General features: G+C 47.8%; 1 protein-coding gene across 6 annotated transcripts in view; it reads right to left on the bottom strand.

Moving 5' to 3' along the window:
• DAAM2 (dishevelled associated activator of morphogenesis 2) overlaps positions 1 to 14,938 on the bottom strand; it is a 136,369-nt gene that overhangs the window by 41,151 nt on the left and 80,280 nt on the right. For all 6 annotated transcript variants that reach the window (XM_086370638.1, XM_086370634.1, XM_086370635.1 and 3 more), the window contains exons 3-5: positions 5,827 to 5,916; positions 2,697 to 2,771; positions 2,179 to 2,273 (exon numbers count right to left, since the gene is read on the bottom strand). In XM_086370638.1, coding sequence (XP_086226764.1) covers positions 2,179 to 2,273; positions 2,697 to 2,771; positions 5,827 to 5,916 — 260 coding nt within the window. The remainder of the gene's footprint in view (positions 1 to 2,178; positions 2,274 to 2,696; positions 2,772 to 5,826; positions 5,917 to 14,938) is intronic.

Genomic DNA, 14,938 nt, shown 5'->3' with positions numbered 1-14,938 from the left:
ACCCCACTCCAGTACTCTTGCCTGGAGAATCCCATGGACAGAGGAGCCTGGTAGGCTGCAGTCCATGGCGTCACTAGGAGTCAGACATGACTGAGCGACTTCACTTTCACTTTTCACTTTCATGCACTGGAAAAGGAAATGGCAACCCACTCCAGGGTTCTTGCCTGGAGAATCCCAGGGACGGGGGAGCCTGGTGGGCTGCCGTCTATGGGGTTGCACAGAGTCGGACACGACTGAAGCGACTTAGCAGCAGCAGCAACCTTGAATTTAGCATTTCTTTCAATGATGAAGGTAAGCAATAAAATATAGTGGCATTACCAGAATTTCTGACTTTCTCACCCAAAGAAATCACAGCTGTTTTCATCTCAAATTGCAGCTGTTACAGATATCTCAAAATATCATTTCCACTCATCAGCACTTCAAAATTATGGTGGTTGCTAGTTCTTTTTATTTAAGGCATAAAGCAGTACATTTACTGCTATCTCACAAATGTTTAAAATTTGGTGGCTGTATTTCAATTTAATTGGCTCATTTTTAAACCTTACCTACTATCTACTTTATTACTTAGAAACATCGTTCTAATAAGCAGTCAATAGGTTTCACCTGGGTACCAAAGTCATCCATGGCACACATGTGTGCATCCATACACACACACACACACACACACACACACAAAGGCTTAAAACCCTTGATTTAGTAGAACAATAATTAATGATCTGAGGACATGCCATAAACGAAGCTGAGGGAAGCACTCTGTATAATGAATACATTTGATTCCAAGGGCATCTGTGAGTGTTTCTACATGATTATATAAATATACTTAGAAAAACAGAATGCATTAAGTTGTTTAAAACAGGTATCATTTACTTTTTTCTATTATACACTTTTATGTATCCCACAAAATTTCCACCATGACTATGTGTGACATTTGTCATCAGAATTTGATTAACAGAAAGAAAAACAAATGGAAGGGGGAGACGAGGGGCAACACCCCCTCAACCCTTCTACTTCCTGACTTTCTCAGCCTTCCTGTATCCCCTCTCTAAATCAGACCCCATCCCCGCCTGAGCAACAAGTAGGGGTTAGGGAGCCCCTGTTCTCCTTGAGGCTCCGCTTTCCAGGCTCCTGGGGCAGAAAGGTCAGCCCAGACCACACCCACACCCACACCCCCACACACCCACACACCCACACGCCCACACCCCCACACCCCCACACACCCACACGCCCACACCCCCACACCCCCACACACCCACACGCAGACTCGTGTGTTGGTAACAACTGGCCCTCTGGAGAAAGAAACAGGCCTGACTGTGGTGCTGGCCAATTTCCATGGTATAAATACTCCCAGCACAGCTGACTTCAAGCTAGTCATGTGATGCCACTGAACGTGGAGCTGGGAAGACATGTAGAATTCACAGATTCCCACCAGGCACACACAACGGGTGCGATTTCCGTGGGCACTCGTGACAGTGTATAGGAAAATGCCGTCAAATCATCAGGTAGTTAAGGAGTGATAAGTTTCAAGTTCTTAATTACCTTTGGTTTTTATATCATTTTTTAAATCATGAGTTGATATAATTTACATTTTAATCATAGTTTTAACAAGCAGCTTGCAAAACTGCTGAAAATTTAACAGTTGCCTCCCCTAAGCCGGAATGAGCCCATTGCCAGACACGAGAGGAGCCTGTGGCTCTCTTGGGCCCTTTCCCAATGTGACCTGGGACGCAGGGAGAGGTGCTTTTCAGCCCTGGAGACAGCCACCACCTGCTTCCTTACCTGCTCCCACGCTGGATGGAGAAATCTCATCTGGAGACAGCACATCGCCCTCTAGTGGCTAGAGTATTTCTCACCCACTCTCACCTCCCTGGTGGGGCTCCTCCCTTCTCAGAGCTCTTGAGCACCCTGCCCGTATGCCCACCTCTGGACCGGAGGTTTACCTCATCTTCCTATGTTCATCTCTCCTCCCCAACATGCTCATCTTCTGGAAGCATCCCAGCTCCTCAGAGAGAGAGGGGGGAGTGGGAGCCCAGATGTGAAAGAGGGTAAAGTAAGCCGGAGGGGATGCTGAGAGTGCGTCCCAAGGGGCCTGGGATGGGAGCAGAGCTCTGTGTGAAGCTTCGAGAAGCTGAGGGGCCCACTGGGGGAGGGATGTAGAGGAAGCGAGGGAAGGGGCATCACCTCATAGGCTGTGTCCGGAGGGCAGTCTTCAGGTCTTCCACGACTTGGTTCCTCATCTCCGTCTCCTCCTCATCAAACGCGTACAGACTCTGCATCTGAGGTCAGAGAAAGCAGCAGAGGTCGCGCTGGGCTGCCTGTCTCCCAGCTCCCTGCACCCCTAGCCTGCCTGTGAACCAGGGGCCACCCTCGCCTCAGGAGGGATGAGGCTCCACCAAATGGTTTACTGAGACAAGAGTGTCAGGCTGTAAGAAGACCCAGGTCCCAGTCCTGGGCTTCACTTTCCTCATCTGTAAAATGGGGAGAATGATTAGCCTGTTTCTCAAGCCTGGGTGATCTACACATCATTAATCACTGTTTCAATAGTTTGGGGACTCTATAGGGACGGAGGGGTCATGATACAATCTTGGGAATAACTGGAAAGCTGCTGATCCCCAGTTGTGGGCTGCAAGGGAACATGAGGCCCATTCCCCTTGGAGCCCTTCCAGGTGGGGCCGGGGCAGGACAGGCGTGAGGCTCACCGCGGCCATGGAGTTGATGCGGTCGATGTAGTAGTCAGGCCAGCTGGTCGCCAGCTTGTTGGGGTCCTCCTGCTCCTAGAACAAGAGGAAGGGTTGTATGGACCACCCGGCAAGACAGGACCATGGTCTGGAGTCCTGAGCTTCATTCCAGGTCAGCATTCAGGTTCATCTCCCAGCCCCGCCTAGACGGGGTGACTTTGAGGGAGTCACAGAAGCTCCCTAGGCTTCTACTTCTTCCTCAGCAAGATGCAGATCACAAACATCCGAACCTCAGGACCGGATAATGACATGGGCAGAAACCATGCAGGTATATACACTTTCAATGAACAATATATATGGTTAAAAATACTTTATTTTTTTCCCCTGTCATCCTTGTTCTGACTCCATTTAATGAAATACGACTTTCAGTCTGTTGAATCTAATGAAAATGTGCACTTGTACTTTGTACATCTACTTTTTCAAACCTCATTTTTTCTGATATCATTCTCACTATATTTTATAAAATAGTATCAGTCTGTGACAGTCTGGACCTTTAAAAAAACTTAGTCTTTTGGAGTTTTGGAAAATATTGATTGATATTAAGCATTTGGTGTAGTGCCTGGCATAGAGTAGGTGCTCAATAAATTGTAACTTTAAAAAAGGAGAGAAAGAGATCCGCACCCTGCCCCAAGGTCCTGGGTTTTGGAAAGGGGGTGAGGGATGGGGTCTGTGCAGCTGGAAGGCAGAGCCCAGATCAGACCCAGCCCTCAGGTCCCAAGAGAAAGCCTCAACTCCTCCCCAGGGGTGGGCAGGAATGATGGGAACTGGACAAGCACTGACGCTGATTGAAAATTCAGACCCCTTCTCCGGCCAGTGGGTCTGCTCTTCACACTCCCTCCTGCTTCCTGTCTCTCTCCCATTTGGATGCTCCCCTTTGTTTGCTTTCTAACAATTTCCTGCTTTCAAATTAGCATGAAACATTTACCTCCTCAAGAACCTTCCTGATGGGCCACCTGCCTGCCAGCCAGCCTGGACTTTGCCCTGCATCTTTCAGGCCCATCCACTTGGGTTTCATGATTTTATTTCTTAAAATCCAAGATTTTAAATTTCTTAAATCTTAAAATTTTAAATCAGTGAGAAACCTGCTTTGATTGGGTCTTTGTGACTTCACCTGGCTGTATGCCTAAAGCCACGGGGCTCCCGTAACCGAGGCCCCCAAATTCTAGCTTCTGCCTTACAGAGGGGATCACAGCACACAAACAAACATATCATGAAACACACACTTTCCTGCCTTCACTGGCTTCCCATTTAGCCACTCCACATGCATTTAATGAGCACCTACTCCATGCCAATCACTGCTATGAGCCCTGAAAGTACTGAACAAAAAGCCTTCCATGTAATAGCCTGTCTAATACCAGAGGCAGGGTGACCACTGCTCTGTGGTAGGACTGTCCACTGTGGGCCCTGGAAACCAGGGTGGGGGTCATTTAACACAGAAGGCTAATGGGGAAGATGGGGTGGGGGTCTGAGAGGACTGAGCTGAGTTACTCAAGATTACTGAGGCTGAGACAAGGGGAGAGTGTTACAGGCAGAGGAAGTACTATGTGGAAAGATGGGGAGTGGGAAAGTGTATTGGGAGATGACACAGACTGGTCTGGAAGGTGGTGAGAAGTGTCCTTACATTTTAGTGCATTTTTATGTTAGCTTCATAAGGAATCAACGTCAGGGACCTCCATCGTAAATCGATTTGGAAAGTGGGGAATCACGAGAGAAGATGAATTACTCCTGAAATTCATTTTCTCCTCCTTTCCTTCTTTATTTCCATAGTGTGAGTTTTTTTAAAGATCTGCTCTCCTCATAATGAGACTCCTGGACACAGAGCATGGTATTCTGCAGCTGCTTAATAAATGCCTTGACTACACTAGATGTGGCTCGCAGTGCCTGCAGGCTCTCAGCAGGCCGGCATTCAAGCGTCAGCGCAGCCACTGGTCATGCTGGCTGGCAACTCTAGGTGAGGCCATCACCCCTCCAGGCCTTCCTTGCGTCCTGTGTAGAATAAAAAACTGGGCTGGGTTGCTCCTCAGTCCCTTCCAATTCTGGAAGAGCGACCAACTTTATAAGCTCGGTCTGGCCCAGTATGGAGCCTAGGATGGAACAAGTATCCCGAGCAAGAAGACTAAGAGAAGAGCCAAAATGGGCTTCAGGGAGCCTGAAGGAGAAGCAGTCTCACACTGCCCCAGACCTGCCCATCTTCTCCCGGGAGGGAGACTTCTAAGCCTTTGGGTGCTGGAATAACAGGCCCCAACTCCCAAACTCCTGTACGTTGAAGTGAAGGCATGAAGCTGCAAGCCTGGGAGATGAGAGGGCGGAAGGATGGAGAGGAAAGTGGGCCAAGGAAGGAAAAATAAAGCGAAAGAAACAGACAGGCTAAAACATTGGGCCGGCCAAAAAGTTTGAGTTTTTCTATAAGACCCAGAATGAACCTTATGGCCAACCCAACAGAAAGGAGATGAGAGAGACTGAGAGAGAAAGAGATGAGGTGAGAGAGGCAGAGAGGGGGAGGAAGGGAGAAGAAAGCACAGCCACTGAGAAAGTGGAGGGGAGAGAGAAAGCCCAGCTCAGTCCTGACTGCAGCCCAGCACACCCTGCTAGGGAGGCGCAGTCAGGAGACTGACACCTTTTAATGAAGGGGCGGGGCGGGCGGGGAGAGCAGAGACTGATGTGTGTCCCTGACCTGCGTGCTGTCCTGGGACAGGGACACAGCCTGGGACACGGCCCAGGCTAAAGATCCAGCAGAGGCCATTCACTTCCCCCAAACCAGTCCTTCCAACAGAGCTGCCCCCTGGGTACTGCCCGGGGTGGCACGCCCTCCCCGTGTGCGCACAGCCACGGAAAGGGAATCTGGACTTGTCATCATGCATCTCCCTGACCCGGCACCCCTCCTGGAACCCAGAAGAACAGAACCCTAACCCTCTGCGTGTAAGCTCCATGAGAGCAGGGATTATTTCTGTCCTGATTCATTCACTGTTGTTCCTCCCACACCTAGAATGGAATGACGCTGGTGTGGAACAAAGGTTTGCGAAATCAGTGGAAGCAAGGACTACCCGTGTTGTGGACCCTGCGCGGCAGTGCAAGGGGTCAGAGAGGGTACCTTCTTCTTGCTGCAGTAGATCTGCCATTTCTTCTCAGGGGGCAGTGCAAATACAGCCTCTCGGTTTTTGTCGGTGAGATCCAATTCATCCTGCAAAGACACAAAAACACGTCTGAAACCCAGAGATGGTTGATCTTAGGATATTCAGCCTATAGGAAATTACAGTTTCCTCAGATTCCTCAGCCTGCTGTCTTCCTTCAAAGAGCGTCAAAGATACGATAGGGCAATTCTTTTTTTTTTTTTTAATTTTATTTTATTTTTAAACTTTACATAATTGTATTCGTTTTGCCAAATATCAAAATGAATCCACCACAGGTATACATGTGTTCCCCATCCTGAACCCTCCTCCCTCCTCCCTCCCCATACCATCCCTCTGGGTCGTCCCAGTGCACTAGCCCCAAGCATCCAGTATCGTGCATCAAACCTGGACTGGCAACTCGTTTCATACATGATATTTTACATGTTTCAATGCCATTCTCCCAAATCTTCCCACCCTCTCCCTCTCCCACAGAGTCCATAAGACTGTTCTATACATCAGTGTCTCTTTTGCTGTCTCGTACACAGGGTTATTGTTACCATCTTTCTAAATTCCATATATATGCGTTAGTATACTGTATTGGTGTTTTTCTTTCTGGGGCAATTCTTTCTCTTGAAGTACAGAGCCATCCTCCCATCCCCTTGCATCAAGCCCTCAAGCTTCTGTCCAGGCTTCCTTCACTTCCTGTCCCCGCCCCTGGCTCCTCCCCGTCCAGGGCCCTGTTCCCGCCCCTCTCCTGTATTTCTTTGCTAGCTCCTAGTCCTCTTGCCTGGAGTTTCTTGTCTTCTTCCTCTTGTCCTTCTTAGGCTGGTCAACACCATAAATCAAGGCTTGACAAAGAAAGAAATCAGTCTACCAATCCAGTCTGTTATTATTAATTTATATTATTTGGTTGGCCGCGTCTGATCTTAGTCGCGGTACTTGGGACTTTCCTTGCATCATGCGGGATCTTTCCTTGCAGCAGCATGGACCCTCTAGTTGTGGCACGGGGACTCCAGAGTGCATGGGGCTCAGGAGTCGCTGTGCGCAGGTTTGAGCTGCCCTGCAGTATGTGGGATCTTAGTTCCCCAAGCAGGGATCAAACCTGCATCCCCTGTGTTGCAAAGTAGATTCTTAACCACTGGACCACCAGGGATGTCCCCTGATCCACTTCCCTCTTGGCCCCCATCCTTCAAGTTTCTGTCCCTTTAAATGTGTCCCCAGAAAGTCTCTGGCTCCCCAACCCCAGCATCGGCCCCAGCATGGTTGAGGACACCTGGTAAAGATGAGGAGATGGGCAACTGATCTAACTCAACTAACTCATCAATTCATCAACTCATCTAACTCAGCCTCCTGCTAAGGAGGGCACCCTGTGCCATGGAAGGTGTTGGTCTGCTTCCCATGGAGGTGTGCCCGACAGAGACCACCCTCCAGCGGTACCACCACCCAGACCATGCCATGCACACACAAGGCTGGGCTCCAGCAGTAAACCCACACTTCCCTGGGAGCTGGACTGGGAAGTTGCTGACATCATCAAGTTTCAGGTAACTCTGTAGGTAGTTTGGGATGACTTTTTTAGGTTTAGCTGTGCTGAATGGTGCCTAAAAGGCTCTCTTACTGAAAATTCTTCTCCTATGATTCATGAGCTATGCCAGGACTCAACAAAAATAAATAAATAAAAGTTAATGGGCCATGGAAACATAATGGGCCTTTCAACATGATTCTTGAATTTTTTTTTAATAAAAGCAAAAGTTACATTAAGACCAAAAAAAGCATATTACTAATCTTTGTATTTTCTAAAATGATAGTGAAAGTAATATCTAAGAAAGTACAAGTCTTAAGTATATCGATACCTGCATTCAGAGCCTTTTAGACTTTCCTTCACAGAGATCTGACCTGTCCAATAGAAATATGAGCCACGTTTTTAAAAAATTTAAAAAATTTTTCCAGTCACATTAAAAAATTATGCAGGAATAGTTGAACTTAATTTTAATAACGTGTGATAAGTCGATTCAGTCGTGTTTGACTCTTTGTGATCCAATGAACCATAGCCCGCCAGGCTCCTCTGTCCATGGGATTCTCCAGGCAAGAATACTGGAGTGGGTTGCCATGCCCTCCTCCAGGGGATCTTCCCAACCCAGGGATCAAACCCATGTCTCTTGCATCTCCTGCACTGGCAGGTGGGTTCTTTGCCACTTAGCATCACCTGGGTCAGTAGTCAGTCAGTTCAGTCACTCAGTCACGTCCGACTCTTTGCGACCCCATCAATCGCAGCACGCCAGGCCTCCCTGTCCATCACCAACTCCTAGAGTTCACCCAGACTCACGTCCATCGAGTCAGTGATGCCATCCAGCCATCTCATCCTCTGTTGTCCTCTTCTCCTCCTGCCCCCAATCCCTCCCAGCATCAGAGTCTTTTCCAATGAGTCAACTCTTCGAATGAGGTGGCCAAAGTACTGGAGTTTCAGCTTTAGCATCATTCCTTCCAAAGAAATCCCAGGGCTGATCTCCTTCAGAATGGACTGGTTGGATCTCCTTGCAGTCCAAGGGACTCTCAAGAGTCTTCTCCAACACCACAGTTCAAAAGCATCAATTCTTCGGTGTTCAGCTTTCTTCACAGTCCAACTCTCACATCCATACATGACCACTGGAAAAACCATAGCCTTGACTAGACAGACCTTTGTTGGCAAAGTAATGTCTCTGTTTTTCAATATGCTATCAAGGTTGGTCATAACTTTTCTTCCAAGGAGTAAGCGTCTTTTAATTTCATGGGTGCAGTCACCATCTGCAGTGATTTTGGAGCCCAAAAAAATAAAGTCTGACACTGTTTCCACTGTTTCCCCATCTATTTCCCATGAAGTGATGGGACCACCTGGGTACCTTGTATTTAACCCAAAGTATCTAAAATAGAGTCATTTTAACATGTAATCAATGTAAAAGAAAAAGATCAATGAGCTATTTGAATTCTTTTTTTTTCAAAGTTATCAAAATCTGCTGTGGATTTCCCATCTTGGTTCAGACCAGCCATGTTTCAAGTGTCACCAGCCCCATGTGACTGGCGGCTGCCATCCTGAGTGGCACCGACAAGGACAACTTGAATCTATGCCCACCAGGTCACCTGCTTTTTGAACTAAAGACTCCTGTAGATCAAATGCTAAAGAAAAGTTCTTCCCTGGAACCACTCTCTACATATCCCAAGAATGTTTCCAGACCCTGCTCGAGGTTTCTGAAGCATTTCCTTTCTGTGGTCAGAATCAGAAATTAAAGAGACTTCTGTGCACCTGCCACTGGCTGGCACACACTGCACCCTCTTCTGCTTTTGCTTCTGCAGGTAGCTCTACCCAGCTAGCGCTCCTGGCCCGCCTGCCCCACGGTCTAATGCCAAGCTCAGAGCTGGCATCCTCTGGCAAGCCTTCTACAGCCCTTCCCAGGTAGGAACACCCCTCCCTACCTGAATGCAGAGCTGTTGTGTTCAACTTTGTATTCTGGTTATTTAGACACTTGTCTTCTCTCACCAGTGGTCTCTGCCACTAAATCAATGGCATTTCTTGGTAATTTGGTTGGTTCAGCCTTGGTAACCTATGACTCTGTGGACCATCCACTTCTTCTTGAGTCTCTCTTTCCTGGTTTCCTGGACAATCACACCCTTGGGCCGTCCCTCCTGCTTTGCGCTATGCTCCTCTTGGGACCCCTGACTGACTTCTCCTCCTCTCTCCTATCACTCAGCACTTAAGTCCCTCAGGGCACCATCCTGGGTCCTCTTCTCCCCTCCCTTTATGCTTCCTCTGGTGACTCCTTCACAAGTCATTCCCAAGGACTCAGTGACGATCCTAAATCCTCTCAGCCCCCCAGTGTCCTGAGCGCCCAATCCTGGCACCCAACTGCCTGTGCACCGATCAGCTTGACGGCCCTCAGGTGCCCCATACACTCATGCACGTGTGATAGTGTGCCAGGCACTGTTCTCAGGGTTTAAAGTTTATCCATTACATTTGCAACAACCCATTTTACAGATGAGGAAACTGAGGCACAGCAAGCACATACAAACTGAGTTCATCACCCCAGTCACCTCAGCCTGGGTCTCCTTGGCACATCCTGTCCTGTTGAGGGTCTCACCATCCACCCATATCCTCATGTAAGAAACCTGGTATTCCCTGACTCCTACTCACGCATTAGTCCCAACGAGTCCTATTATCCTTCCTTCTCAGTGGCTCCGGAATCTGTCCACTTTTCCCCATTTCCACGGCTAACGCTTTAGTCCAAGCCACCATCTTCCACAGCTTGGGTTTGCACCTGGAGCCCCCAGATGGTCTACACAGTGCCTTTGGAGCCAATAAAGTACCCCAGATGGTCTTTTTAGAAAAGTATATTGGAGAACCTCAAACCCCTGGTTAACCTTTTCAGTGGCTTTCTACCATGCCTAGGATTGAATCCCAAATCCTCAGATATTCTCATCATAATGGTACCCCCCAAAGGACCCAGCTTTTTCCTACTTGAGACTCTCACATCTGCTGCTTCTTCTGGCAGGGACTCCATGGCATCATTCTGCACCTCCATTCACTTACCTGACCATCACTCTGTTTTAAGATCTGTCACTGCTTCAAGGGGGCCCATCAGGACCTTGAATCTAGAATAAGGCTCTCTGCTAGAGAGGCCACAGACCGCCCCAAACATTCCCTCTCAAGACACTCTCTACACTTGTCATTACTGTTCAAGACCCGGCTTCTCGTTAGACTTCATATTCTGGGGGGAGGGGCTGTGCCAACCCATTTTAGTGGGTCCATCACTAAATCCCTGGCAGCCCACGAAACCCAGTACACGTCAGTCTCTCAAATATTTTTCATTTGTTTGATCAATACCTCACGCTAGCCTGCAGACGAGACAAGTCTGACTCATCCTTGTTTTTTGCCAAAGTACCTAGTAAGAAATCCTGCCACTTAACATGCTCAATAAATATTTGGAGACTAAAAGGGCCAAAGGAAGGAACACTGCTTGCCATGTCCTTCTTTCAAAATTCATGCACTCTTCTCAGGAAGATGTCCCTGACTGGGATAATGTAAGAAATATACTGGTTTGGCCAAAAAGTTCATTTGGGTTCTTCCGTAAGATGCTATGGAAAACCTGAATGAACTTTATGGCCAACCCAACATTTCTTTTTTAAAAAATCTGTTTTGGTGTTTTGTGGCATCATGCTTTATTTTTTTTTTAACTTTTTATTTTGTATTGGGGTATAGTCAATTAACAAACAATGTCATGATACTTTCAGATGAACTGCAAAGGGACTCAGCCATACACATATATGGATCCACTTTCCCCCAAACTCCCCTCCCATGCAGGCTGCCACATAACACTGAGCAGAGTTCCCTGTGCTGTACAGTAGGTCATTGCCGGTTATCCATTTTAAATATAGCAGTGTCGACCTAATATTTCTGACCCTCGTTCCCGGTTCCTGTCTTAGAGCTCCTAAACCCCTCGGAATTTCATGAATGATAGAACTGACAGGAATATCTTCTGTTCCTGACATAGAGCTCCTAAACCCCTTGGAATTTCCTGGGTGATAGGAGTCCCTTTTCTCCTGCTGCAGTGACTCCTGGTGGACCCTAGAGAGCTTCAGGGTGGGGGCCGGTCACCAGAAGGATCAGGCCTTGATTAGAAGCCTTGAACTTTCAGCCCTACTCCCCAAACTCTAATAGATGGAGCTAAAAATCTATCATACCGTTACAAATAAACTTATTTACAAGACAGACTCAGAGAATGAACTTACAGATACTAGTGGAGAAGGGTGGGAGAAAGGGATAGTTAGGGCATTTGGGATGGACATATACATACAGCTGTATTTAAAGTGGATAAGCAACAAGGTCCTACTGTACAGCACAGGGAACGCTGCTCAGTGTTCTGTGGCAGCCTGAATGGGACGGGAGTTTGGGGGAGAGTGGATACATGTATGTGTATGGCCGGGCCACTCTGCTGCACACCTGAAACTATCACAGCATTGCCAATCAGCTATAAGCAGCAGCAGTAGTCGTATGTTGGTCGCTCAGTCATGTCCGACTCTCTGCAACCCCGTGGACTGTGGCCTACCAGGCTCCTCTGTCCATGGAGAAGCAGGCAAGATACTGAAGTGGGTTGTCATTCCCTTCTCCAGGGGATCTTCCTAACCCAGGGATGGAACTCGGGTCTCCGGCACTGCAGGCAGACTCTTTACTGTTTTAGTCACCAGTTCAGTTCAGTCACTCAGTCGTGTCCAGCTCTTTGCGACCCCATGGACTGCAGCACGCCAGGCTTCCCTGTCCATCACCAAGTCCTGGAGCTTGCTCAAACTCATGTCCATCAAGTCAGTGATGCCATCCAACCATCTCATCCTCTGTCATCCCCTTCTCCTCCTGCCTTCAATCTTTCCCAGCATCAGGGTCTTTTCCAATGAGTCAGTTCTTCACAGCAGGTGGCCCAAGTATTGGAGTTTCCATTTCAGCATCAGTCCTTCCAATGAATATTCAGGACTGATTTCCTTTAGGATTGACTGCTTTGATCTCCTTCCTGTCCAAGGAACTCTCAAGAGTCTTCTCCAGCACCACAGTTCAAAAGCATCAATTCTTTGGCGCTTAGCCATCTTTATGGTCCGACTCTCAAATCCATACATGACTACTGGAAAAAACCATAGCTTTGACTACACAGACCTTTGTCAGCAAAGTAATGTCTCTGCTTTTTAATATGCTGTCTAGGTTCTCATAGCTTTTCTTCCAAGGTCACCAGGGAAGCCCCATAATCAGCTATACTATAATATAAAATAAAAAATAAGGGGAAAAAAATCTATCTTGCTGAAACCACCGCAAATGCCCCCAGAATGGCAAGGCTCAGAGAGCTTCTGGGTGGGTGTATGCGTCCACGTGATGGGAGGGTGGGGCACCCCGAACCTTCCGGGGACAGATGCTCCTGGGCTCAGGACAGGAACCTTACCCTTCTGGGCTTTATGCTCTGTACGCCTTCCTCTGGCTGCTCACTTGTATTCTTTATCATCTCCTTTATACTAAACTGGTAACAGTACATAAAGTGTTTCCTGAGTTCTGTGAGCAGTTCTAGCAAATTACCACACTTGCAGAGGAGATCATGGGGACTCCTGGTTTGTAGCCATGTTGGACAGAAGCATAGGAAACCTGGGACCCACCACCTCTAATGGGTGTGTGAAGTAAGGGGTAGTCTCGTGGATCTGAGCCCTTAACCTGTGGGCTCTGTGCTAACTCTGGGCAGTAAGTGTCAGAATGGAGTTGTATTGCAGGACATCCAATTGGTGTCCATAGAAAACTGGAGAACTGCTTAATGTGGAAAATGGTGTTAGCAGTATTTGAGTGAAAAATTGATCTTAGCAGGACTGACAAACACGGCTCAGGCTTCAAATATTATTCTACACAAGCAAAGAAAAGTGTTAGTCACTCAGTTGTGTCCAACTCTTTGTGACCCCATAGACTGTAGCCCACCAGGCTCCTCTGTCCATGGGATTTTCCAGGCAAGAATACTGGGGTGGGTTGCCATTTCCTATCTCCCACCCCTGGCTCCACTCCCAGGAAAGGCATAACTTGGGACAGTGAGTTTTCCTGAACCTGATGTGGTGAGGAAGGTGGACCACTTTTTCTCCCACAGGCATTGCTCCATCTTACAGTGGTCCTGTGCTTTGAAGAGCTGGATTGTCTTCATCAGATACATCCATGACCGAATCCAAGTAGGAAACCCCATTCCAATCATGTTGCATTGTTTCTCTGCAGGCCAGCCATGAGAATAAGTGACCAAGAGCTGATGGTAGATGACCCTGCATTTACGGCTCTCTCTCCCAGGGGTTCAGGCCCGAGTCCTGGGCACAGATCCTGCTCCCCCATCTGGGAATTTCTTTGGTGTGCAGGCTTTGTCTCACCACCAGACCTCCAAAGAGAAGAATCATGCCGTCTTCCTGTTCTGTCTCTTTGTGGTCAGAATAGGATGTTTCACACACAGGGTGCTGCTGTGGTCTAAATGGGTATCACAGAGAGTCCGGAAGAGCTGCCGCCAGTGTGAATGCCAGAGCTCTGTCTGCCCCAGGCTAGACACGAGGCGTTATCATCCCAGTCCCAATCCAGGTGTCTTTCAGGCATCTCTATCTCCTTGTTTCTAGTTAATCATCCCTTGATCTGAGACTTGCGGTTGCCCAGGAGGAGAGGGTTGGAGGAGGGATGGAGCGGGAGGTTGGGGTTAACAGATGCTAGTTATTATATATAGGATGCATAAATGACAAGGTCCTACTGCACAGCACAGAGAACCATACTCAATATCCTGTGATAAACCACCATGGGGAAGAATATAAAAAAAGAATGTATATACAGGTATAGCTGAATCACATTGCTGTACAGCAGAAACTAACACAGCACCGTAAATCAACTATACTTCAATTTAAAAAACCATCCCCTAAATCTAAAAAGAAATGATACAAATGAACTTACAAAACAGAAAGAGACTCACAGACTTGGAGAATAAACTTATGGTTGCTGGAGCAGGGGGCAGGGAGAAGGATGACGGGAGGAAAGGATGGTTAAGGAGTTTGGGATGGACATGTACACACAGCAATATTTAAAGTAGATAACCAACAAGGACCTGCTGTATAGCTCATGGAACTCTGCTCAATGTTACATGGCAGCCTGGATGGGAGGTGAGTTTGAGGGAGAATGGACACTTGCATACGTAAGGCTGAATCCCTTTGCTGTTCACCTGAAGCTATCACAATACTGTTAATCGGCTATGCTCCAATATAAAATTAAAAGGCGTTTTTTTTTTTTTTTAATCCTGTTCTGAGGTACCCAGAATCTGCCTACAGAATTCCACCTGTCTCTTATGTCTGAGATAAGAGGATCCCGGGGAAATTCCAGCCAGCAGATGAGAAAAAGGTGTCAAGCATTCTGATGTTCTCTGAGGCTCCTCGGTGCCGACTTCACAAAGCCTGCACCTGCTCCTCTCATGGGAGCCTACCGCTGCCCAGCGAGGTCTAGAGTCCAGTGGAGATATGAGGAAAGTCCATCTTCTGGGGACAAGCTTCACGGTGTCCACCCCAGTGCTGACCGTTTCTCCCCCACAGCTG

Source organism: Bos grunniens, chromosome 23 (genome assembly GCF_055505025.1).
Source record: "Bos grunniens cultivar Pamir isolate PY7600 chromosome 23, Bosgru_T2T1.0, whole genome shotgun sequence".
In the NCBI taxonomy this organism is placed as follows: Eukaryota; Metazoa; Chordata; class Mammalia; order Artiodactyla; family Bovidae; genus Bos; species Bos grunniens.
The sequence above is the reverse complement of the archived record's forward strand: the minus strand, read 5'-3'. Positions and strand labels throughout refer to the sequence as shown.